Source organism: Pelodiscus sinensis, unplaced genomic scaffold (genome assembly GCF_049634645.1).
Source record: "Pelodiscus sinensis isolate JC-2024 unplaced genomic scaffold, ASM4963464v1 ctg49, whole genome shotgun sequence".
Lineage (NCBI taxonomy): Eukaryota > Metazoa > Chordata > Testudines > Trionychidae > Pelodiscus > Pelodiscus sinensis.
In genome coordinates, this window is record NW_027465953.1 from 37,513 (window position 1) to 64,930 (window position 27,418).

The 27,418-nt window shown below is 42.9% G+C and overlaps 1 protein-coding gene across 2 annotated transcripts in view; it reads left to right on the forward strand.

Moving 5' to 3' along the window:
* Positions 1-5,208: 5,208 nt before the first annotated feature.
* Positions 5,209-27,418, forward strand: part of LOC142825329 (maestro heat-like repeat-containing protein family member 2B) — a 38,745-nt gene continuing 16,535 nt past the window's right edge. For both annotated transcript variants that reach the window (XR_012899755.1, XM_075917285.1), the window contains exons 1-15: positions 5,209-5,326; positions 6,160-6,322; positions 6,823-6,921; positions 8,424-8,575; positions 9,509-9,652; positions 15,009-15,101; positions 15,793-15,862; positions 15,977-16,090; positions 17,336-17,409; positions 18,128-18,250; positions 19,708-19,831; positions 21,074-21,183; positions 23,279-23,431; positions 25,217-25,371; positions 26,890-27,052. Coding sequence is in view for 1 of the 2 variants with exons in the window: in XM_075917285.1 (XP_075773400.1) it covers positions 5,312-5,326; positions 6,160-6,322; positions 6,823-6,921; positions 8,424-8,575; positions 9,509-9,652; positions 15,009-15,101; positions 15,793-15,862; positions 15,977-16,090; positions 17,336-17,409; positions 18,128-18,250; positions 19,708-19,831; positions 21,074-21,183; positions 23,279-23,431; positions 25,217-25,371; positions 26,890-27,052 (1,752 nt within the window). In the remaining variant the exon portion in view is untranslated. The remainder of the gene's footprint in view (positions 5,327-6,159; positions 6,323-6,822; positions 6,922-8,423; positions 8,576-9,508; positions 9,653-15,008; positions 15,102-15,792; positions 15,863-15,976; positions 16,091-17,335; positions 17,410-18,127; positions 18,251-19,707; positions 19,832-21,073; positions 21,184-23,278; positions 23,432-25,216; positions 25,372-26,889; positions 27,053-27,418) is intronic.

Genomic DNA, 27,418 nt, shown 5'->3' on the forward strand with positions numbered 1-27,418 from the left:
AACACAGCAGTGTTAATTTGGAATAACTGATGTTATTGCAAAATAACATAGTCCGCATCTACCCAGCAAGCCATTATTTCAACATAATGTCAAATAATGTCAAGCTGGAGGACTTCTTTCTCCGACTCCTATAACCCGCATTTTATGGGGAGTAACGGAAGTAGGAGGAAGAGTGCTCTTTCCCCGACTTCCTGCTGTGTAGACAGCGCCAAAAGCCGAAATAAACTATTTCAACTTAAGCTGCACAATTGATAGCTCAAGTTGTGTAGCTTATTTCTGCTTTAGCCCTGCTGTGTAGATGTGCCCACGGCCTAGGAGACTAAGATGCTGTGTGCTGCAGACAGAGGATAGGAGAAACTGAAATGCTACCAATGCCTGAGGCCTTTGCAATGGTAGAGAAATGATTAGGTCAGAAATGCCCTGATGATCCTGGTGGTTGATCAGTGCCCCATACTCCCGAAGAAGACAAATTCCCAACCTCCCAAACAATAATCCCTGCTAGTCTGACCCAGGGAAAATTCCTCCCCACCCTCAAATCTGGAGATCAATTGCATCCTGACCAATGTTCTCTCCAATTCTACGTGTAGAATACATTTTAGGTGCATTGAGGCATGTACGGATGTGTACAACCATTAGAAACACATGTCTGCCACCCAAGTGCTCAGTTTACAGGTAACACTGATCCTGACTATGTGAGCAAGACTTACCAAGACTTAATCTCTGAGGCTTCACATAAAGGTATGGGGCAATCACCCTACCCATGGAAAACACCTAGCTAGATAATTTCATGGAGGTTAGGTCCATAAAAGGCTATTAGCCAGGGGATAAAATGGTGTCCTTGGCCTGTGTTTGTCAGAGGCTGGAGAGGGATGGCAGGAGATAAATCGCTTGATCATTGTCTTCTGTCCACCCTCTCTGGGGCACCTGGTGCTGGCCACTGTCGGCAGACAGGATACTGGGCTAGATGGACCTTTGGTCTGACCTGGTACGGCCGTTCTTATGTTCTTATGTTGTGCATTGGGGGAAAATCTTTTAGGGTCTCTAGAGGCAACTGGACAAATACCTAGTCCATGTGTCTTCTCTGCAAGTATTTAAATTACCATAAAATAAAACTGAAGCCTTTTTTCAAAACAGAGTGCATAAAGTTTGACTTCTAAATTCATACAGTGGGGTCTTTAAAAAGTGGCTTGATTTTCAAGAGATACTGAACCCCTAGAAGTTCTTTGCACCATCCATAGGTAATTCTGGGTGCTCAGCACTTTTGGAAATGACACCCTGACTAAGCAAAACACTTCAGCATGTGTTTAACTTTCGATTTATTTGTTGGCATTGAGTTAGGCATGTGATTAATTTGTTGAATCAGGATGTAGGCGTGTTAATATGGATTTAGGAGTTGTAGTTTAGGCACCCAGTTTTAAAAATCTTGGCTATAAATTATTCTGTGTGCTATCAAAATGCCTAAATTAATAGTAAAGGTGGAAAAGATTATTTTATGTGGGGATCTTATTTAAAAGGAGCAGCTTTTCCTTATTATAATCCGTCCCCCCACAATAGCTCTGCAAACAGACATGGTCACCATGAGGGAAGAAAAGGATTTGCATGATTCCCAGGTCCACTTATCACCATGTCTGGTCTCCTACAGAGTCTTTACTAGATAGTGAATTAAAGATACAAGCACTGAATCCCAACATCAATGATAACCAGCAGAATCCTTTCCTTTAATTTCAGCTGTTTACAGCGAGGTTGTTTTCCTCCTGGACCATATGGACGATCAAGATAAGGCCTCTATTGCCCTTCAGATTGTCAAGATAGCTGAGACCAAACTGGCTGTCGTTGTGACTGTTCTGCTAGAAAAACTTCAGCAGGATGAGGTAGGGCAGTTTCATCAAATCACATCTGTTTTCCATGTTTCCACTCCAAATTCTGTTTGACTTCATGGAAGTAATTCAATACAGAACTTGGCTCAGCCCACCTTCAGTGTAATCAATATTTACCCTTCTGTCTTCATGCAAAACTCATCCTGCAAAATTCTGTTACAGATCAGGATGATATAATAAAGAGACACTCAGAGGAGCACTGTCCTTTTGTACACACTGGAGTACATGGGCTGTATATTATAAAAGTGCACTGTAGGGGTATCTATAATCTCTTATAGCAGTATTTTGTCCTCCTTTAGCATCTTCATCCAAAAACCTCAAAGCACTTACCTACTTACTCATGAATTAGGTTTTACAGCACCTTTGGGAGAGTGATAAACATCCCCATTTACTGATGGGCTGTGTCATGGGGAATTAAATAACTTGCTCAACACCACATAGTGAGTTAGTAGAAGAATGGTGAATACAACCCATGTGAACTGACTCTCTGCTCTAAACCCAAGACAACACTTCTTAATTATAATGACATATGATTGGGCTATAGCTTTGAAGGGTTCTTAAATAATCCAAAGCCCTTTTTCTTTTATTAATACTCGCATCCAGCAAAGTCCATTTCTCTATTAAGGGTCAACACAGAAGGCATTTTAGTTTCAAGTACCAGGAAGCCAAGACAAGCAGTTCATTTCTGGCTCGCTTGAATAGTGTGGGGCTCTTGTATTCATAAGTTATCAATTATGATTTTCAATTAAAAATCCTCCTTACATTTAAAAATGAATGGAAAGAGGCAGAGCCTCTCCCCACTAGAGCAGTAATAATAGCAGTTTGCAGCAGCATCCTTTAAAAGCACAACCACTGGAATGTGTAGCCAACCATTGGCTTTGAACATTCCAAAGTGCTTTATGACCTTAGCAGGCAGTTCACACCTTCAGCTGCCTGAATTCAGAGTTATAGACTCACAGGAGACAGATGCGAAAGGCTTGTTGGATCATCCAATTTCCCAGCAGTGCCTTTTTCATTTTTGGGGGCCAAACCAATTTTAAAAGCTCCTAGTGACTGGGTTTCCACCACTTTCCAATGAAGACTATGTAATAACCTGATAGATGTCTTATAGCTGGGGCATTTTTCCTGATGTTAAAGTCTAAATTTTATGTCTCTGATACTGCCCCCTGCTGTGCAATGTACGTGCTGCAGGGTAAGAAACACTGACTCCTAAGCATCCTCACTCCACAGTGCATGCTATGCAGCAAGGAGGTGGTGGCTGGCTGGAGTAGGCAGTCACGGTTGTGCTGACTCTGTGGAGGAGAGCTGACCTGATCTGAGCCCAGGGGAGTCCAGTTGTTTTCCCACTGTGATGTGATACGATTTATTTTAGATCCAAGAGAAACCAGGACACTCCAGGGATACTTAACCACTTTCTTATTTATTGCAAGCTTTAAGCAGTTATTACAGTTGTTTAAGTTTTACAAGCCTTAAAAACAATTACTACACAATTTAAACCTTAAATGCCATACATTCTAAAGCAATAATATAGTGCAAAGCAATGCAAAAGCAATTAATAAAAGAGCTACTATAATACAATAATAAAGACTAGTTCACTTACACTTCACCCGTATGCTACCTACAGTAGCAGGCAGGAGGTCAGGGTTCATTTTCTTCCCATGCATTGGAACACCATGCACTGGATCACCGGTGTGTAGGGCCTATTTACTTCTAGTTACATCGAGCAGTACCTGTGGGTCAATCCTGCTCATTCCCTCCCACTGATTGTTCTTACTAAGCCCATTTTATAGCAAAGCGAGACTTGGTTGTTCTAATAATATTTACCAATTGATTACATATTGTGTAGGATATGTAACATGCCCAATACCCTATCTGGAGTACATCCTGTCACTCAGGATGTTGCTGCTATGTGCATAGTTGACAGTTGTATGGCTGCATCTGTAATTTGTGGTTATCAGAAACAGAAGTACCTGTACAAGATTGCTTGCCATGTGTTCTTGACATAGTCTCACGTACCATGCTTCATCTGCATTGTTATGCAAAACATTCCTTCCTCTCACAGCTTCTCCCATGACCTTGCCTGCATGCTTATGTGCACCAGACTTGAGACAGGCCTGGGTTTTGCTTGTTAGAGATCCGCACGTGTCAAAGGGAGACGTGGCCATTTATTGTCAAGGCAGGCTCCCCTACACCCACCCAACCTCACCCTGATGCATGAGGTCAGATCCCATAGAGGTTGCAGGTCTCTATTTAAAAGTCAGTTCTGCTGGCCTCCCTGCACTTTTTAAAATTTTCTCCTGAATTACTTCCAAGCTGTTGATCTTTTCTGGGGAATGTGGTGCCAAAAAAGTGAAATAAGCCAGAAGCAGTCACACCTCAGATGAACAATGAGAAACTGTTGTCTTCCTGCTTTATGACAAGATTCCTGTATGTAACAAACCCAACCCAGATGGCTGACTTTTTTTTTCACTGTCACTCCAGGTCACTTGTTGTTTCCCACTTTTCTCCCTCTCATTATGTCAGTTATATTGACCCCCTCTCTAGGTGCGCTAGTTTGCAGTTCTCTGAAATCAGTCTTGTTCTGCTCAGGTTTCTAATTTCTCTGTGCCCCTCTTGATTATTTCTCTGTCACAACTCATACCTTCAACTCCTCCATATTTAGTATCATCTGTGAATTTGAACTTTGATGGACCCCATAAAAGAGACCTTCAAGTGTGCTACTGTCAATGTAGAGGTAACTCCTGAGCTAATTTTCCCTAAAAGCTGCAGAAGATTTACTGCAGGAGTTGGGTATTTTATAATTGTATTTACAAATTCTGTCTGGAGTGGATAAAAAAAGGCATGATGCTAATAATAACAAGAACAACAATAACAACAACAATAACAACAACAACAACAACAACAATAATAATAATAAACGAAATTAGATAAGGGGGCAGTGCAGGGCCCTTCTTCTGATTAAAAAATTTGTAAATTGCTCAGCTTCTTCTGAAATGCTGCTAGCTGGGGTGATTGTGGAGGGCATAGCAAGTTTTATACAAATGAAGACTAGGGGTTACTTGAGTGAGTATGCAGGCTGTGGAATCAGTGTGGTCTAGTGGAGAGGACTCCAGATAGTGAATCAGAAGACCTGAATTATTTTCCTGGCTATTGATCTGCTCTTTTAGCCTGGGCTAGTTGTTTCATGTTTAGATTGTAAACTCTTTTGGGCAGAAGCTTATTAGCGTAAGTGTTACTATATTGCGTTACTATATTAGCTTATAGCATTACTATATTGTCATCAAGGAAACATTTTCCCCAATTGTTCTTTTATGTTTTGTCCCCAGAAAAACAGAGTAGACATTTACTGTATCCTGGAGAAAGTATTACAGCAGGATGCCCAGGTCCTAGAGAGAAGGCTACTGAGCAAAATAATAACACTTGCCTCAAACCACATGAGAGAGACTCAGGTAAGTTAGATTAACGGAAGTGTTGGAGCATAAGCTTTTGTGGTCAAAGACCCACTTCACTGCTTTTGCAGATTCAGACTAACACGGCTACCCCTCTGATACTCAGGTAAGTTAGTTTTCCCTATATGCTAATGACAGGAATGAAAGCATTAAAACACTAATTAAAACATTTTTTGTAAACTATATACTGAAACTCCAGGATTAATGACTGCTAGGGGCCCACAGATCCCCACACCGTCCTCCAGAAATCCCAGGTCCTAAGCAGCATGTGACTAGTTTCATCTTGTTCAAGTTACACATGTGCTTAAGTGCTTTGTAAGGTCAGGATATTGTGACATATATCAGATGCAGAGAGGCCTACCGTTTCTTAACAAGCAAGTATTTTGTGAAGTCTACTAGGGATTTCATTATTGATACTGATTTTGTGTGGAAGGTGCTCTGATACTATGGTGTTAAGCAGCAGGATGAAACCTTTAAACAGAATCTGAGCTGTTTCCAAAAGAAGCAGTATTTGGATTTAGGGGATAGTTTATTCAGGAAAATTCTCTGAATATCTTGAAGCTGCCCACCTCCTCTGAGGGAAAAATATCATGTCACTATGATAGCCAATCATCCACCACAAATAGCTAATAGCGAATAGTCTAAGCAGCTTGCAAACAACTGAAAGGCTGACAAGTGTTTAGCCAAACGATTCAATGATTATTTATGACTCATGATTCTGTTCTCAGAAAGTTGGGTGGAAAACAGAAATAAGAACTTGATTCATTTGAGCAGCATTGGCTGGTGTAGTTGGCTTTAATCACTTCAGTCTCTCTCTTTTTGTATTTTTTAAGGAAGCAACAAATGAACTAAAAGTGGCAGCGAGCAACACATTAGTGGCTCTGGCACGCTGCTATTTCAATGAGGTGATGTATGAGCTTCAATGTCATCTGAAACCACTGAAGCTGTCTGACGTGTTCACTTTGATTACGCTGGACAACCTATCATCAGCCTATCGTATGTCAACTTCCATCTTTTGTTTCAAAGTTATTGTCTTCCATTTAAGGAGAGAGGTTCACGCTCTGTACAGCTACACAGAGTGCTATTTGGGGGGCATGAGATGAACTGCTGTGGCTGGTTCCAGTTGCTAGACCATGAGCTATCCACACCAAGGTGCAAGCTCTTATGCCCCATTTGAAGTTCTTAAAGGACAGGATTGAGGAAAATCAGGTCTAGTGGAGCTCTTCTCCATTCCATTTCTCATCCCTCCCCAGTGCTCTCTCTCCTACTCTGGGAGAGGATTGGGCATCTGGCACAGCTGCACATTGGTGGAGAATGCTCCTCCTCAGGGTAAATCCCCCACTGATTTTTTACTTCTGCCTTATCATTTGTGTACGCAGCACAAAATGACCTAGGAGCCCATAGCATCCGACCCAGCGGTGTTTCTAAATGCGATAGTAAGAAGGCAGATAACAGTCAATTGACTGTCTTCCTTTTCTTCTGGTCCTTCTTTTCAGCACTCAAGTGCATTCCTTTTGAGGGAATGACCCTGTACAGCATGAGCTCCATGCGGATGTTAGTCGGCGAGAGCAGGCTGAGGCAACCATTTTGTGGTGGTAAGTGCCAGCACTTATTGTAGATGTCCAAAATGGATATTTAGGGGCCTTGGTACAGAGTTAAGTGACTGATCGTTTACAAACAGGCTCTGAACTGGATTGTACCAGGGGCTGAGTCCTCATGCTCCTGTGGCACTCAGTGGAGTTGAGAGTGCTCCTTACTTTGCTGGAGGTGCTGAGCATTTGTAAGTTCAGGCCCTTTATGACTTGTGGATATTTTAAAAATAAACAAAAGCTGATGCTGCCCATGTGCCAGGAAATTCCTGGGGGAGAATGTGCAGGCAACAGACTGAATTACATTTAAAAATGTCCCGTTTTCCACCCCTCCACCCATTCCTCCTCTTTAGTTTCTTAATTATCATCTCCTTTCACCCTCTTTCTCTGTCCTCTGGTCTTCTCCACTTCTCTCTTCCTTTGCTTTTTAGTTGATGCTCAAGTAAGGCCACGTCTACACTATGCAGAAGATCAATGCTGCTGCAGTTGATCACCAGGGTCCAAATTAGCAGGTCTAGTGAAGACCCACTAATTCGAACTGAGTGGGTGCTCCCGTTGGCACCGGTAGTCCTGCTTCTCATGAGGAATAACACTCCTGTCAACCTTCCACTGTGTGGACAGTCTGAAAACACGATTTAAGATACGTCAACTCCAGCTGCATAATTAACATAGCTGGAGTTGCGTACCTTAAGTCAACTTTCCCCTTTAGTGTAGATCAGGCCTAAGGGATTAATCCTGCACCTTTGAGATAAATGGGAATTTTGCCATCAGCTTCATAGAACATAGGATTGAGCCTTAATTTTCCTTTCAAGGGCAGCGGGTGCATCTAATTTTAGGGCAAAATGCTGTCAAATCTCAGTATAGCTAATAGGAGTTAGGGGCACTGAACATCTTTCAGACAAACTGTAACCCAATAGGAAATCATACAGTTTTAGGGCTAAATAAGCAATAACTGCAGAGGACATGAATCATTCAGAAAACAGCTGGTCAAAATATTTTGTTTTTTTATTACATTTTTCATATTTTTTTCCAAGTTGATGGAATATTAAACTGAAAAAATGTCAATGACAGTTTTAATCAGGATGTGTTCAGTGTTTTTGTACAGCTAAAAAGGTGGCTGAAATTTGTTGATTTTTGAAACATGTGAATGATCTTTGTAATTTGAAATTTTGAAAAAAACAAGAGTAAACACTTTTAATTTAATTTAAACTACCTTTACAATCAGCTCTAATTAAGAGGTAACAAGGGAGAAAAAAATATGTTTTCAAATGATGGGAATTAAAAAGAGATGGAGAGAGACAAAAGAGAAGAAAGCCTTTTGAGAAACAAGAAACGGAAAGGAGGGAAGAGAAATAATTCAAAACTGTTATTGGATTTCATCAGCTGTTCCTGAATTGGGCATGGAATTGTAATAAACTACAAGCCTGGGTGTCTTCACTGATAAAACAACGTATCCTTATTACTATTGCATCCTTTTCATATTGCCTGTCTTTTTTCCTTCCATGCAGTTCTGGAAAAATGGTCAAGGGCAGTAAATCTATATTTTAGGAACTGGGAAAGGTGGCCATTTCCCAAAATGGGTAAATCTCAATTCTGTGATGAAATTCTTCCCCTCTATCGTCATGTGACAAGCAAATGGACCACATGTGAAGATTTGGAGGTGAGAATTGTAGGCTTTCTAAACCTTTATGAGAAATTATATTGTTAAATTCTCTGTGTATGGCACTCTTTGTGATGATGGAGTTCAATGGCAGGTTCTTTGGGATAGAACGGAGTATGATGTAAAACATTTAAAAAAGATTATAATGTCACAATCTCATGGAAATTCTGTCTGTACATAGTGTACATAGATTCCAGTTTTGTCACCTGACATGCAGATGAATATAGGAGAATGGGCTAAATTCATTCCTGGCAGATGTCTATTCAGTTCCAGTAGAGTTACAGCAGGAATGAGTTGGTTTAGTGTGCATACTAATCTGGGGAAATATCCCACTTGGGAAAGTTGTGAGGTGCAGTAGAATATAATTCTGAAACCAACACCATAGCTGTCTCTAGACTGGAAAAACTTGCCAGCTGTCTACACTGGCTGCTTGAATTTCCAGAAAAGCACTGACGATCTCATGTAAGATCGTCAATGCTTTTCCGGAAATACTATGCTGCTCCCGTTCAGGCAAAAGTCCTTTTCCGAAAGACTTTTGCGCAAAAGGGCCAGTGTAGACAGCACAGTAGTGTTTTCTGCAAAAAAGCCCCGATCGCGAAAATGGCAATTGGGACTTTTTTGCGGAAAAGCGTGTCTAGATTGGCCACGGACGCTTTTCCGCAAAAAGTGCTTTTGCGGAAAAGCATCCTGCCAATCTAGACGTGCTTTTCCGAAAATGCTTTTAACGGAAAACTTTTCCGTTAAAAGCATTTTCGGAAAATCATGCCAGTGTAGACGAAGCCCATGAGTCTTAACTCTTTACCAGGAAATATTGAGATAGGGCTGTTTCAACAGTGGAAAAGGGAAATTGCACTCGTCAGAAGTAGAAAAGATGGGCCCATTGCATGATATTGAATGAATTTGTAGGAACATAAATTCTGTGTCTCTATGTAGGTCAAGCAGGCCATTATCAAAGCCCTTGGTACTATGATGAGCCTCCTCCTGCATAAAGAAGATCATCAAGATAAGGTGTTCGAACAGATCCCATGGCTCCTTGAGCAATATAAAGAGGATGTTAATGTTTTTCATGTCACCAAGGTGAGATACTTATTAAAATAACTATCAATGTGTGCGCATAGGTGAACTGCACTAGCTGCTACCAGTGGCGTTTCCTGGTCTACATAGTGACTTGTTAGATAATAGATAAACACGCAAGTCTTGATTTTATAGACATGGTGACCCAGGTGACAAGTTTTGTAGGTAAAAGCCTCTCATGAAAAGTATCTTCTGTTTCTGGAGATGATAAGGAGGTAAGAAACAAAACACCTGTTCCCTCCCCCCGCCCCCCCATAAGATACTCCCTCCTTGTGATTTACTGGTACATCCTATCAACTCTGTGTCTCTCTTTTAGATTATAAATAAACTCCTCAGAGCAGGGGCTGCTGTGTGTTGTCTCTGGGCAGTATTAAATAAACTGCCAGTAGCTGAAAATTAATACTAAGAAGGCCTGAAGTGCATTGCTTTAGATTATATAACTAGATAGATATAAAATCACCGTCTAGTTCATCTACCGTTGTGTACAGGGCTGTTGTAGCTGTGTTGGTTCAAGGATATTAGAGGGACAAGGTGGGTGAGATAATATAATTAAAGATATTATTTCACCCACCTTGTCTCTCTTATTTCATCTACCCTCAGTATCACATGACCAAGGTAACTCTTGTCTGCTGATAGTGAGAGGATGGATTGAGGGCAGTTGGCTTCAGTAGTATGATTGAGCATGCTCAGTCTATGTGAGCTGGCTCAGTACAAGCCAAGCAGCAAATCCAGGGCCACAACCCTGCTGCCCTTCCCCCCTCCCCACTTCCTCCATGGTTTACTCCCAATCTATGTTGGCTTTCTGGTCCAGAATATGTGGTTGCTTTTGGGATTGGAATGCCCATGATTTTGAGGGAATCAATGTCTCATGGACTTGACTAAAAGTATCAGAGGACTACACAAGAGCCTAAATGTAGTAAAATATGTAGATTTCATCAGAGATATCCTGGAAGCTTCAAGCAGCAAAGAAGAAAAGTGTGTAGGTACCGGAAGGAGTTAGACTGTCATCTCATTATCAATAGCCTGGAAGAGAACATAAAATCATCATTGATAAAATTGGCAGATGAAATAAAAATTGGGGAGTGGTAAATAATGGAAAGGACAACTCACTGATTCAGAGTGATATAGATCATTTGGTAAACTGGGTGCTAACAATAAATGTGCATTTAAATATGGCTGAATGTAAATAGATGCATCTAGGAACAAAACAATGTAGGTGATACATACATGTTGAGGGATGCTTCCTGAGAAACAGTAACTCTGAAAAATATTTTGGGAAACTTGGTGAATACTCAGCTGAACATGACCTACAAATGTGATGCTGTGGCCAAAAAAGCTGAAGTGATACTGGGATGCATACATGGGGAAATCTCAAGGAGGAATATAGTGGGAAATGCAAAGTTCATTTCCACACTAGAACTGACCAACAGTTATTAGTAGATACCCCTGATACCGGCTTCCTGTGAGAAGAGTGCCTTCCACACCCTGCTTGGCTTATAGCAATTCAGCAGGATGCCATTTGGGCTGCACAGAACCTCAGCCACTTTTCAGCAGCTCATGAACCAAATATTGCAAACATATATGCAATATACAGCCGTGTGCATTAAGAATATTGTCATCCACAGCACCAGCTGGGGGAAACACCTCTGACATCTTAGCAAGGTATTGTAAGCCCCAATAGATGCAGGACTCACTGTGAATCCAGCCAAGTGCCATCTTAGTGAACACAGTAGGAAGGGGAAAACTATAGCTCCTTGATAAATAAGGTCTAAGGCTTGTGTGACTGCCCCACCTCCATGACAAAGAAACAGGTGCCACAATACTTCAGACACAGTGGCTGCTTAGTACTCAACTTCATCACACTGGGCACCCTATTATTGGACCTGATGAAGAACACCCAATCACAGAAAGTCCAGTAATCAGAAGACTGTGAGGAAGCCTTCCAGGCCCTGTGAAAACAGCTGAACCAAGAGCTGGTCCTATCCCATCCAACTTCACAAAGCCTTCTATCCTTCAAATGGAGGTCTCGGAGGTAGGACCAGGAGTGGTACTATCTCAAGAAATAGGTGGGAAGGAGCACCAGATCCTTTATCTCAGCTGCAAGCTGTTCTCCTGAGAGACCTGCCGCCCTACTATAGCAAGGGAGGCCCTGGCCATCAAGTGGGTGATCTACACCCTGGGGGTATGTCTACACTACAAAGTTAATTCGAACTAACGGATGTTAGTTCGAATTAACTTTGATAGGTGCTACACTAGCGCTCCGCTAGTTCGAACTTAATTCGAACTAGCGGTGTGCTTAGTTCGAACTAGGTAAACCTCATTGAACGAGGACTAAGCCTAGTTCGAACTTACTAGTTCGAATTAAGGGGTGTGTAGCCCCTTAATTCAAATTAGTGGGAGGCTAGCCCTCCCCAGCTTTCCCTGGTGGCCACTCTGGCCAACACCAGGGAAACTCGTCTGCCCCCCTTCCGGCCCCGGACCTCTTAAAGGGGCACAGGCTGGCCAGCACCCAGCTAGCAGACCCTGCACCTGGCACGGCTCGAGCCAGCCACCCGCTGCCACCCAGCCATCCCCCTCTTCCCGGGACCAGGCTGGCGGCTCTCGGGAGCCTGCCCAGGACCGCACCCGCCTGGTTTAGTGCGGACATCATGGACCTCGTCCACGACCTCCGCACTAGGCACAGAAAAGTGGCCATCTAGGGCAGGAGAGCTGCCAGCCTGGCCACCTAGGAGCAGGTGTGCATGAAAATGAAGGTGGTCCACTGAGACCCCCGACCCTGAGCCCTGAGCTTACAATGGCCGTCCTGGGTCAGACCAAAGGTCCATCTAGCCCAGTAGCCTGTCTGCCGACAGTGGCCAACCCTTGGGACCCTGGAGGGGATGGACCGAAGACAGTGATCAAGCCATTTGTCTCGTGCCATCCCTCTCCAGCCTTCCACAAACTTTGGGCAGGGACACCACTCCTACCCCCTGGCTAATAGCACTCCATGGACCCAACCTCCATCACTTTATCTCACTTCTCTTTAAACTCTGTTCTAGTTCTAGCCGTCACAACCTCCTGCAGCAAGGAGCTCCACAGGTTGAATCTTTGCTTTGTGAAGAGCAACTTTCTGTTAGTAGTTTGAAGCCTGCTACCCATTCTTTTCCTTTGGTGTCCTCTAGTCCTTCTATTATGGGGACTAATGGAGAACTTTTCTTAATGCACCCTCTCCACCCCACTCATGCTTTTATGGACTTCTATCCTATCCCCCCTCAGTCTCCTCTTTTCTAAGCTGAGAAGTCCCAGTCTCTTTAGCCTCTCTTTATATGGGACCTGTTCCAAACCTCTGATCATTGTAGTTGCCCTCCCCTCTCCCACCCTCTCTCTTCCCCTCTCCCACCTCCTTTTCCCAGTCTCCCCCAGTTTTGTTCAATAAAGACAGATTCTATTTTTGACCACACGTTTTCTTTATTTTGTACATCAGGAAGGGGGGCTAGGGAAGGGTAAGTGGAAGGAGGTGAGGGAGGAATGGGGTACGAGCCCCCGACGGGGAGGACTGGGCTGGCTCTGCGGGCTTCTGGGGGTGGAAGCTCTCCTGCAGCCCCCCAATTGCTCCCTCTCCCCAGATGGCAGCCTGCGGCAAGTACAGCCGGTCTGATGGCCGAGTGCTGTGATGTGCCCAGTGTGGGCACTCAGAGCACTCCAAGCCAGGACTGCTTTGCAAGAGGGGCACCCCTGAGAACTGTCTGTCCGGGGTGGGGGTCGGGTCCCTTTAAGCACAGCCCTCGGCTAGCCTGAGGCAGCAGCTCCACGCTCTAAGTCCTCATCTGATGCCCTGCCGGCACTGCTTCCGGCCATCCTTAACCCCGGTTCAGGGTCCACTTAATGTGGACATGCTAGTTCGAATTAGCAAAACGCTAATTCGAACTAGTTTTTTTAGTCTGGATGCATTAGTTCGAATTAGCTTAGTTCGAATTAACTAATTCGAACTAAGTTAGTTCGAATTAGCGCTGTAGTGTAGACATACCCTGGGATATTCTGTACTGGGGAAGCCCTTTCAACTGGTCACCAACCATGCACCCCTCAGATGGATTAATAACATGAAGGACACCAGTGCCTGAATCATGAGGTAGTACTTCCCGCTCCAACCCTATGACTTCTGTATGTTACACTGGGGCAGGGAAGGCTCATGCAAACACAGACTTCTCCCAAGTGGAAGGAGACGATGAAGAGGAAGGTCCACCAATGGACACCCTCTTAAGGGGGAGTGTTTGTGACAGAGGATACCCACCATGCATGTTTCAGCGGGGGCTAATCATGATCTGTGGGCTATGCCCCTTCATACTTGCTGGGAATGCTCCAACTGGAATCAGGATATAAAAGGGAGCAGCTCAGTTCTGTCTAGGCTGACAGCTGAAGGGAGCAGAGGTGCTTTGCAGGCTTTTGTGGAGGGACTGCCAGTGCCCTAGGATGCAGAAACCAGCCAGCCTGTGGTTCCAGTTGACCCCCCCACAACCATCCAATGCCACAGATGGAGGAGAGACCACGGAGTTACTGAGATGACCTGCTGCAGAAGAATGGTGGGAAGTAATCTATGTGAACTAAGCATTATTGAGTTGAGGTATTAGGCTTTGACTCTGCATGTTTTGGAAGAAACCCCATTGAGCTGCAAGACAAGGCCCTGGGCTGGGACCCTGTGGAGTAGGTAGAGCCTGGTGGAGAAGGGCTGGCCACTAGGCAACACTGGTTTGCCCCAAAGGGTGGTTGAGCACTAGGTTGCACGGTCGTACCTAGAAGGGCTTGGGTCATTGAGCTGAAGAGCCTCATTAAAGGGCTGCTGCACTGACCCTGACTATTAGGCAATGCTGCTCTAAGAACCAGGCCTGCTATGGTGGTTGGGGAGACTAGGTCACTTGGGCTGCCTTAGTTCTTTAACTCCTCCACAACCTGATACCATCCAAACAGGGTGGACCTACCCTGTGACAGGTGACTTACTTACAGTCTATAATATCTTCATGGGGAAATATATGTAATGACCTAGCAGAGAAAGGCATGATATGATCCAGTGGCTACAAGCTGAAACAGGATACATTCAGATGGGAAATAAGGTCTACCTTTTCAGTGGTGGGATATTAGCCATTCAAACCATTTACCAAGAGTCAAGGTGATCATTTTAAAATCAAGATTGGATTTTTTTCTGAAAGTTCTGCTTTAGGAATTATTTTGGCAATTTCTAAGGCCTGTGTCATACAGAAGGCCTGACTAGTTGATGACAATCATCCCTTTTGGCCTTGGAATCTATGAATTCCATGAACCTGCTTCAGTCATTGCATATTGCTCCTTTGTATGCCCACCTTCTAACTTTCACCCTCTGTTGTAGAGTCTGAGGCAGCTCTTGGAAGTCTCCGGTGAATATAAGATCCTTCTACCTGAAGGGAAATTTCAAGCCATCTGCAGTGCTCTGCACGACCAGGTGAGGGGAACTTGTTCTTGTATCACTTGAGCTTAAGCACAGCAGATCTGAAGCATATTAAGAATAAACATCTTTTGAATGCTAGTGAAGAGCCCGGAGACCTTCTCATGCCTTATTGGTTTCTGCTGGCTTAAGAATAAGCAGATAGTGGTCTCATTTTATTAGCTAAAATCCAGCTCAGTTTGTAAAGCAATTTTAGCATAAGCCAGTTCTTAGAGGGAGTTAGAGTTATATAGTAAAAACTGATCCCATCCAAATGGGGAGGACCTATCCTGTGACAGGGTGACTTAATTGCAGTCTATAATATCTATGTGGGGAAACATATGTAATAATCTAGCAGAGAAAGGCAGAACGTGAGCCAATAACTAGAAAATGAAGCTGGACAAATTCAGACTGCAAATAAGGCCTACATTTTTATGGTGGAATAATTAACCATTTGAACCAGTTACCAAGGGTCAAGTCTTGATTCAATTAGCTCTGCTGCTAAAAACACTTTGAAAGCATGAACTTCTGTTATCCAGTGTATCGGTCATTGTTTCTGATTCTTGTTGTGCAGTCAGTACCATTTATTTTGGGTTCAGAGCTCTATTTGGAAAGGTAGGAAGTGAGTGCTTAGAAATTAATTGAGCATCTTCTTTTCAGTTGCTTGTTCTGATTAGTTTTCCTTTGATCACTTCTCTTCTTCCCACAGATCTGTTCTCCAACTCAGCAGCTCATCATGGAAAATCAAATGGAGCTGTGCTATTGTATCCTACTGCTAGGTAGGGGAAGAGACTCCAAATTACACAGTAGTTTCCTTGTAACTTCCTTCTTTTGTAGGTGTGGTAAGAATGAGCTTTCAGTTGTTAGTGAGGATGTGATTTCTTCCTTTGCAGCCCGTTCTTCTCCTGATGACCTCATAGCATTTCTGCACTCGCAGCTGAAGATTGAGAATGAGACTGTTCGTGTGGCATCCCTGAATCTGCTCACAGCTATTATTGGTGCTGACTGTAAGTAACACAGGAGTAACTGTGACTGCTGCGATCATCGCCATCGTGCTGGGGGTTGAGTTGGGGACATCCAGAGCTAAAAGCATGAGCTGCTATAGGTTGATCTAAAGAACCAAGGCTTTGCAGGCATGGTAGGGCTATAACATACTCATGATCTCTGCAAATGGGGCACAGAGGATCTGTAACACAGGGGCGGATATAGGGCAGGGCGAGTGGGGTGGCCGCCCCGGGTCCCGCGCTTCAAAAAGCCCCGCGCACGCGCCGTGGTGCCACCGCGCATGAGCATGGCATCACTGTGCATGCGCCGTGGCAAAGGGGGGGCCCCGCGGAATTATGCTGCCCGGGGCCCCGCAAAACGGTCATCTGCCCCTGCTGCAACACATAGAGTCATATAGTCATAGATTATTAGAACTGGAAGGGACCTTGAGAGGTCATCAAGTCCAGTCCCCTGCCCTCATGGCAGGACCAAGCACTGTCTAGATCACCCCTGATAGGTGTCTATCCAATCTGCTCTTAAATATCTCCAGTGGTGGAGATTCCACAACTTCCCTGGGCAATTTTTCACAGTGTTTAACCAACCTAACAGTTGGGACGTGTTTCCTAATGTCCAACCTAAACCTCCCTTGCTGCAATTTAAGCCCATTGCTTCTTGTCCTATCATCAGAGGCCAAAGAGAACAATTTTTCTCCCTTCTCCTTGCGACACCCTTTTAGATGCATGCTCACCAGAGGGTTGGAAATTCACTAAAGGGACCCAGTGCTGCGCTACGTAACTCCCATGTGGTCACACAGAAATCAACAGGGTTAATTAAGTGCTGAATGTAGCCTAAAATATTTTCAAGGTACAAATACAAATGTAATCTTGTGGCGGATGCATGTTAATAATAATGAGATAAAAACAAAATAGTACTCCTGACTGAATAAGTATTAGACACTCTAGAATAGATTCCGAATTCTGCTATACTGGTGGTAAACACAGACTAACTTCACTAACCTCCATTTGTCTAACTCTCTTACAATATTTCCATCAGGATAGTATGATGGTGCTATTTACAGAAGTGGAAATACTTCAGACTTAGACTGGTGTAACTGAGATCAGAGTCTGGTCCTATATTTTCCCCGCTGATTCTGTATATGAGTGAAGCTTGGTAGTACTCTTAAATAGGGCACAGGACACATTCTAATGTGGAGCATGAGTGTTTGGAACAAAGATATACTATATTGCACACTTCTCCTTATCTTTCAGTGCCTGAGACAAGAGTTAGAAAGTTTCTGATTGTGAAGGCAGTGCAATCTGCTCTCAGTGATCAGAGTGCTAAGGTAAGATTGTGTGTGGAATAGTGGTATTGCTGTTAATATCTGGGAAGTATTTCACTCAGTGGAGAGTCTGGCAATGAGACACATTTTTAGGGTGAGATTATTAATAGGGTTTCAATTAATCACAGTTAACTAAAAATTAATGCGATTAAAAATTGAAATTTATTAAATATTTTTGTGGTTTTTTACATTTTCAAATATATTGATTTCAATTACAACACAATGACAAGTGTGTACTATGCACTTTATATTATTTTTATAACAAACATTTGCATTGTAAAAATGACAAAAGAAATAATATTTTTCAATTCATCTCATAGAAGTGATGTAGAGCAATCTCTTTAGCGTGAAAATGCAACTTACAAATGTAGATATTTTTTGTTAACTGTAACGAAACAATGTAAAACTTTAGAGTCTACAAGTCCATTCAGACCTACTTCTTGTTCAGCCAGACACTAAGACAAACAAGTTTGTTTACATTTATAGGAGAAAATGCTGCCTTTTTCCTAATTACAGTGTCACCTGAAAGTGAAAACTGGCATTTGCATGGTACTTCTGTAGCCAGTGTTGCAAGGAATTTACATAACAGATGTGTTAATCATTTGTACTTCAGCCACTATTCCAAAGAGATAAAAGCAAAAGCAAAAGGACTCTCATATCCTGTCTCATATTGCATGCAGAAGAGATAATAATAACTCGTGCATAATCTCTACCCTTGCAGGTGAGGATGGCAGCTCTCCATTTTGTCCTGAAGCTGCTCAGTTCAGGAAGTGTGGAGAATTGTGCAGCAGGGGATATGGTCGCCTATGTATTCAGAGAGTTCGATGTGTCCACCAGAAATCTGGTAAGGAGAGTTCTTAACACTTAGGACTCAGTTCTGCCATTCTGGCATGCTGATTGTTCCCCTTGACTTCAGTGGGAGCTTTGGATGCTCAAGGATGCAGCTGGACTGAAGGATTAGAGCTAGAATCTGATCAGTGATATTCGTGTAAAGCCAGGGTAATGCCCCTGACTTCAGTGGCATTATTTTGGATTTACACAAGTGTAACAGAGACCAGAATCTGATTCTGGATATTTACATCTGACAGTGCGACCTACATTCCTTAGACCTCGGGCAAGTCAGTGAAAATTCTGACAACACAATCTTTCAGTGAAATGCTCTTGTATAAGGAAGCACATCTTTTTTATAAATAGACTCTTGATACAATTGCAGTGCCGCTTGTTAAGTTATTGTGGTCACACATAGGTTGGCTGTGTCAGTGTCATAGATGCATTCCTATACTCTCAGGCTGTTAAAGTTGAAGCAAAATGCAGGTCAATGTAGCACTTTAAAGACTAACAAGATGGTTTATTAGATGATGAGCTTTCGTGGGCCAGACCCACTTCCTGATCTGAGGAAGTGGGTCTGGCCCACGAAATCTCATCATCTAATAAACCATCTTAAAAAAAAATAAAAATAAATAAATCTTGTTAGTCTTTAAAGTGCTACATTGTCCTGCATTTGCTTCAGCTACCCCAGACTAACACAGCTACATTTCTATCGCTGTTAAAGTTGAATTTCTATTTCTATTTAATCAGATAAGAACATAAAACATGAATGGCCATTCTGGATCCCCCAGACAAATGGTTCATGTAGCCTGTCTTCTGACAGTGGTGGGTGTTATGTGCATCAGAGGGAACAAACAGAACAAGGCAATTGTTGAGTGATCTCTCCCTTGTTGTCCAGTCCCAGCCCCAGGCAGTCAGAGATATAGGGACACCCATATCATGCATCTCTGATCATCTTATATGGCTCTATCATACCCCCCTGTAAGCATCTCTTTTCTAAGATGAATGGTCCCAGTCCTTTTAACTTCTCCTTGTATGAGTTGTCCCATATCCCATATCATTTTTGTTGCTTTTCTCTGAACTTTTTCCAATTATAACCTAACTTTATTTAAGTTGGAGGACTACAATTGCTTGCAATATTCAAGGTGTGAGTGTACCATGGATTTGAAACAGTGGCATGATGATATTTATCATATTATTATTCATCCCTTTTCCTAGTGGTTCCTAACATACCATTAGCATTTTTAACTGCAGCTGCATGTTGAACAGATGTTTTTAGAGGACTATCCACAATGACTCTGAGATTTTTCTTGAGTGCTACAGCTAATTTAGACCCCATCAATTTGCATGTACAACAAGGATTATGTTTTCCAATGTGCCGTACCCAGGTACAGTAATGGAGTTCACAATAAAGAAGGCAAATAATGTCCAGTATAGCCGGAGAACTTTCATTCTTCATTCTTTTAAAATTAGCCTCAGGAAACTTTTCATCAGATTGGATCTCTGATTGGGCTGTTAGCACCATACACCTGTGATTCAGTTATGACATCGCGTCAGAGGGTGGTTGACTGTATCAACTGTCTTCTCAATATACAAGGTGAGGAGACCATGAGCAGGTGTAAGTAACTCTTCACTTTCTTTCATTGTTGTAATGACCATTTTTTCCATCTGTAATTCTTTCTGTCTTGTTAGCAACACTTATATAACAGAACGACTGGGGCCTTGTAAGTACATTGCTGGAAGAGAACTGCACAAATAATAAATAATCTGCAAATATTAGAGGGTGGACAAAATATAGCACACAGGCCAGATCTGCCCTTCTCCCCAGAATTTCTGTCTGGAGCGCTCAGCTGATTAGCAAGCATGCCAGCAGCATGTGTTCAGCTGCCCCTCTCCGACCTTGCTCCATCCTATCTGCTGCTAGTGGTGTGTGGAGGGGAGGTGAGCAGGGAGACGTGCAGAAGTCAGGGTGACCCCTTTGCCCTTGTCATCATCTCTGCAGAGCAGAGTTTGGGGAGAGGGACACATACAATAGTGCTGCTCCAGTCTGAAGTATGGTGAGTAACGGAGTGCCTATCTAAAGAGGCAGTGCACTGTTTCTAAGATTTCTCTGGCAGCCAGCATGTCCCTCTCTCTCTCTCTCTCTCTCTCTCTCACACACACACACACACACACACATTGTCTCACACACACTCTCTCCCCCGCCATATGCCCATATGCCCCCGCTCTGCAGAGTGGGGTGGGGAGAGGGAGATGACAGAGCAGGACAGCTTTCCCTTAAAGAGACTGAGAGCAGAGTGGCTACTGAAACCAGATATACAGAGAAAGATGCTCCACACAGAATACAGTGCCTGTTTAATCCTGTACGAATCACAATGAATCACATGCCATTACTGTTAACTTTCAGACATAGGGGCTACGTCTAGACTACATCCCTTTTTCGGAGGGATAAGGGATCTTTCGGAAAAGGCTTAATTTTCCGCAAGATCAGCATCTAGACTGGCGCTTTTCTCCGGCAAAGCTCCGTGCCGAAAAAAGCTGCAGCCATTTTTATGCTAATGAAGCAGGGGAGATTTAAATCCCCGCTTCATTAGCAATTGCGATACGTCTAATTTACATCCCTTTTCCGAAAAAGGGATGTAGTCTAGACATAGCCTGACGGTAAAATTCTGACTCCGTTAAAGTCAACAAGAATTTCGTCATTGGCTTTAGTGGGGCCAAAATTTCACACACAGCTGGTAATAACATACCCCATAGATCCTCCTGTATGATTATCTATGGATCAGAGGTTCAGTTTTATTAAATGTTGCCATACTTTTTCTCCTTTTCTCTATCCTAGGTCAGTGCACTAACCTGGGGTCAGCAGAGGAGGAGCTGAGTTGTCTCCGTGAGGCACTAACAACTCCAGACCCTGAGGCTCTGTTTCAAGCATCTTCCAAAATGGCTAAGGTAACAGACACTAGGTGACTGTCCTAGTGGCTGTGCACCATTCATTTTCCCTTGTCCAGAGGACTGGAAAAGGGCAAATATAGTGCCCATCTATAAAAAGGGAAATAAGAACAACCCAGGAAACTACAGACCAGTTAGTTTAACTTCTGTGCCTGGGAAGATAATGGAGCAAGTAATTAAGGAAATCGTCTGTAAACACTTGGAAAGTGGCAAGGTGATAGGGAACAGCCAGCCTGGATTTGTAAAGAACAAATCATGTCAAACCAATCTGATAGTTTTCTTTGATAGGATAACGAGTCTTGTGGATAAGGGAGAAGTGGTGGATGTGGTATACCTAGACTTTAGTAAGGCATTTGATACAGTCTCGCATGATATTCTTATCAATAAACTAGGTAAATACAACTTAGATGGGGCTACTATAAGGTGGGTGCATAACTGGCTGGATAACCATACTCAGAGAGTAGTTATTAATGGTTCACAATCCTGCTGGAAAGGCATAACAAGTGGGGTTCCACAGAGGTCTGTTTTGGGACCGGCTTTGTTCAATATCTTCATCAACGATTTAGATATTGATATAGAAAGTACGCTTATTAAGTTTGCAGATGATACCAAGCTGGGAGGGGTTGCGACTAATCTGCAGGATAGGGTCACTAATTCAAAATGACTTGGACAAATTGGAGAAATGGTCTGAGGTAAATAGGATGAAGTTTAAGACAAATGCCAAGTTCTCCACTTAGGAAGGAACAATCAGTTTCATACATACAGAATGGGAAGCGACTGTCTGGGAAGGAGTACGGCAGAAAGGGATCTAGGGGTTATAGTGGACCACAAGTTGAATATGAGTCAGCAGTGTGATGCCGTTGCAAAGAAAGCAAACATAATTCTGAGATGCATTAACAGGGGTGTTGTGAGCAAGACATGAGAAGTCATTCTTCCGCTCTACTTTGCGCTGGTTAGGCCTCAATTGGAGTATTGTGTTCAGTTCTGAGCACCGCATTTCAAGAAAGATGTGGAGAAATTGGAGAGGGTCCAGAGAAGAGCAACGAGAATGATGAAAGGTCTAGAGAACATGACCTATGAGGGAAGGCTGAAGGAATTAGGTTTGTTTAGTTTAGAAAAGAGAAGATCGAGGGGGAACATGATAGCAGTTTTCAGATATCTAAAAGGGTGCCATAAGGAGGAGGGAGAAAACTTGTTCATCTTGGCCTATGGGGATAGAACAAGAAGCAATGGGCTTAAACTGCAGCAAGGGAGATTTAGATTGGACATTAGGAAAAAGTTCCTAATTGTCAGGGTAGTCAAACACTGGAATAAATTGCCCAGGGAGGTTGTGGAATCTCCATTTCTGGAGATATTTAAGAGTAGGTTAGATAAATGTCTATCAGGGATGGTTTAGACAGTATTTGATCCTGCCATGAGGGCAGGGGATTGGACTCGATGAACTCTCAAGGTCCCTTCCAGTCCTAGTATTCTATGATTCTATGATTGTTTTATGCTTTTGTGATGTCTTTCCACACTTGGAGCGAGCTATGGGAGTGAGGCATTCATGGGTAATCAGTAACATGCTTTTCATAGGTATATGCTATGAATGCCATGTAAAAAACAAACAGATTCCAGACAGTTGCATGAACATGCCCATGCATGTGCGCGCGCACATCCATCCATCCATCCATCCATCCAGGGGGAAAATATGTGAGCGGGACATCAAGCTGAGAAACCAGTCTTGGCACCTTGTGTGTTTACCTGAACCTATATTTGTGTGCATGCATCTCTTTGCATATTTTTATATTTTGTGAAAAGATGTCATGTACATAATAGAATATAAACTGGAAATTTACATCCTGTTTGTCCCATACAATGTTGTGCTAACTGTACAACCTAAGATCTAACCTGATATTATTAGTGTAGAATAGAGATGTGGTAGCTAGAAAGATTACAGAGAAAATTTTAATTGCAACTGCCTTGCCAGATATGAGCCCAATTAGCAATTTGCTGATGAATACATTATTTTCCTATACAGCTCTTAGGCCTCCTTTCTTAAAAGTACTGGAGCCGACTATCATTGCAATCTTTCCTGTTTTTGATCTGTCCACAGGTGGTTAGTAAGTACTTTCCCTCTGAACAAGCCACAGATTTTATTGAGGCCATACTGGATCGTATGCTGTCTGCTAGCCCCTCCTGTGCCACAGCAGCCGGTCTGTGGATGAAGATCATCCTGAAGGAGTGTGGAGGTGCCATGCTGGATGAGGTAAAATAGAAGCTGGAGAGGTTTTTCTGGCTAACCTGCAGGCTTTCAGGTCTTTGCCATCATTTGCAGTGAACACAAGTCTTGCTGTTTCTCCCCCTGGGATTGGAAGTTAATTCCATCTGTGTTCCTATCCTGAGTCAGGCAATGGGGGAATCAACAGCAGAAGACAGAGATAATCTAACGGTACATCTGCACTAGCTCGTTAGTTCGAGCTCGGTAGGGTAATGAGGGCAAGCGGAGTTGCAAATGAAGCCCGAGATTTAAATATCCCGGGCTTCATTTGCATGTTCCCTGGCGCCACCATTTTTAAATCCCCCTTACTCCAAACTCCGTGCCCGCGGCTACATGCGGCATGGACTAGGTCAGGCGTGTCCAAAGTCCGGTCCGCGGGCCAATTGTGGCCCGTGTTCCAGTTTAATACGGCCCCACAGGTAATTTGGCAATATCTATCTTTTATGGCCCCCAACGAATCCATATGTATTGAGATGAATACATTGTAAAATCTCAGTTAATGTCAGTTGGTCTAAATCAGTTATAAATATATTTGGACACAACATGTATACTTGGTGTTATGTTCCTGTTCATATTTTTTGAACTTAAAAGTTGACAGACAACCTTTATTACCAATAATATGTAATGTATTTACAATGTTCCTGACATATATTTCAGCTTCCTGGATTTTTTTTTCATCTGGCCTTCAGATATGAAAGGCAGAGTGATTTAACACCTGTTTAGATTTGTCATCCATGTGACGAAATGAAAAGTATGCCGTTTGCAATAAACTTTGCATAAAATAGTTAATTTGCATTTAATTTTAATGGTTCAAAGAATGTCAGGCAAAATGGTCGGCCCTCACGCATGTTCACTTCATCAAATCTGGCCCTCTTTGAAAAAAGTTTGGACACCCCTGGACTAGGTAGTTCAAATTAAAGATCCTAATTCGAACTACCGTTACTCCTCATGGAATTAGGATCTTTAATTAGAACTACCTACTCCGTGCCGCGTGTAGCCGCGGGCACGGAGTTCGGATTAAGGAGGATTTTAAAATGGCAGCACCCGGGAACATGCAAATGAAGCCTGGGATATTTAAATCCTGGGCTTCATTTGCAACTCTGCTTGCCCTCATTACCCTACCTAGCTCGAACTAACGAGCTAGTGTAGCCGTACCCCAAGGGAAAAGGAAGATGCTTGATTAATGTCTATCTTATTGTCACAGTTTCCAGCCATGAAAGGCTTGGAAAAATTAGACTCCGAGTAAAATGCAAAAAGAGAATATCCGGCCCCAAGAGACAAGCTAAGTGAACTACGTCTTAGGGCCTCAGATAATGAGGGGTCTCTAAAAATACCCCCAAATTACTAGTTTTTACTTGCCTCTTTGCCTATGTACAGATAGATAGATAGATAGATAGATAGATAGATAGATAGATAGATAGATAGATAGATAGATAGATAGATAGATAGATAGATAGATAGATTATTTCTATTTTCATTGTCCTTTCTGTTAGAATAATACATGTTTTTTTGGAAATGCAATGAGGCCTCTTTAACTTGACATAGCTTAGGGCCTCAGCATGTCTTAACCCGGTGTTGCAGCCAGGTATGGGCAGAGATATGTATAATTTTTGTGGGTTAAATCTATGCAGCCATGTCTAAATACTTGTTTTTTGAAGGAAGGATTTTCTACAAGAACAGCAAATTGCTAAACGACTAAATAAACGTTTTGGTTCTGCGGAATGAATGGAGAGAATGGAAAAGGGACATTTTTTCTGGTTTTATTCTGTCCAGGTGCCAGCTATCCTGAGTAGAATATACATTCACATGCCTACCATCAAGCAGGGTAGCTTGAGGCAGTTCCTGGTGGAGGCAGTGTCCATTCTAGGTCACCATCACCTAGAGGCAGTGATCTTCAGCCTCCTCCTCAAACGTCTGCCGATGGACAGGTATATAGTGCTCCTTACAGTGTTCATTTTGGTAACCATGGATCCCACGGCTTCACTGGAAGATGTAAGGCTTCATTTAAGCCACAGACAGTTTGAGATAATTCCTAAAGGTTAATAGCTTGGGTCTTTCTGCAGAAAGGTCCAAGACCATGTCAAGGTGGGTGCAGGGAGAAATTAAGTGTCATTCTGTTTCCATTAATTAATAGTTGCTTTGGCATCCTAAAGACTTCCCTTTACTGGCATCACTGGAGTGGACTTTTGCCTCTCCAGACCCCTGAACTAACATCACCCTGGAAATTGCCAGTGACTGTTCGTTTTCTGGTAGCATGAAAGCTTCAAATCCAAATTCCTGGCTGATTAGCAAGGATAGGGCACCAGGCTTTTGGTATCAGCAAGGGTATGGCTGCTGGAATGGAATTGTCATTCTTGGTACTTAAAGACAGGGTGGTAAGCATATCTATCATTTCATTCAAACATCCCTAGCTGAATTATCAGTCATCAGTGCAGGAATCTAAGAACATGAGAACGGCTGTAGTGGGTCAGACCAAACGTCCATCTAGCCCAGGATCCTGTCTTCAGACAGTGGCCAATGCCAGGTGCCCCATAGGGAGTGAACAGAACATGCCCATTCTGGCAAATAGAGGCCAGGGAATGCCATTTGTGAAGAGGTCATGGGCTAGCCACAAATATTTGTTCTCATAGTTGTACATCCAGTTAGTAGGAAGATCATTTTTCTTTCTTCAACTTGTCTCCCAGGCCGTAGATCTTTGGGCATCACATGCTCATGATTCCATATCTACTGAGAAGTAGGAAAACAGGAACTGTGATTAGAGCTCTGTGTCCTTTCCTTCTGAAGTCTAGCATTAATGGTTATGGTGCAGTAAGACTAGGGTTGTGTCTATACAGCACCCTAAACTTGAAATAAGATGCACAATATGCACTCTGCAAATTGCGTATCATATTTTGCATAGCCTATTTTGAAATGTGGCGCTTCTACACAGCACCAAATGTCGAAATAATGTGCTATTTCAAGCCATCCCTTATCCCTCATGCAACAAAGTTTATTGGGATGGCAAAATAGTGTGCCCATTATTTTGAAAAATATTTCAAAATAACGGGCTGCTTGTGTAAATGTGGGGTAGCTATTTCAGGATACCTCCAGGATCCCCAAATAGTCATGCACTGTAGAAATGTAACCTGAAATGTAATTTAACTTAGTTCTGTAACTAGAAACTCAATATGTAAAACATGAGGACCATATAAGGAGGACAGCACTCTGAACTTGCTCATCATAGGCAGGGCTTGACAAATAATACAATCTACTCACCCATGGCGTGTAGATTGTAACCTGGAAGAGCCAGGTTTGGGCGATCTGTGCACGCGCAGATCGCCGGACAGCGCGGTTGGTGAGCCCTGATCATAGTCAAGGAGAAAATTTGTTCTTTACTTGAATATGATGCATATAGTCAGAGCCACAAAAGTCTCCAGGGGTCACATATAACTTATGTTAAATTGCAGTGACACCACTGAGCTGTGGAGATCTCTGGGGACAGATCCCTTGCTCGCCCCTCAAGTCCTGAAGGTCCTAATAGAAAGAATAAAGACTCCAACAAGCCAAGAAGGAAGCACGACCTCAGAGACAGAAACTGACCTGCATTTAGCAGCTGCTGAACCTCTCACAGTAAGTTAGACGACAGACATGTATTTCTCTGCCTTGTGACACACATGCTGATGGAAAGCTAGATGAGTGGTATAATATTGTCATATGGGCACTTCTTTTCTGAAGTACTGTTTCCTGGATTCCAGCTGTGCTTTCTGTGGCACAACAGATGGCAGATTTAGAGTATGTGGCTGATTCACTTAATAATATCTGGCAATTAGAAAGTCTTTGAATAAGATTTCTTACAGTGCTTTGCAAATGTTTTGTGCAACTCATAACATGCCTTGATAGGTCGTACACATTTTTACAGATATGGGACGCTAAGGCACACATGGAGTGAATTGCTCTCGGTCATTCATCAAGTTAGTGACAGGAGTGGGAATTTAG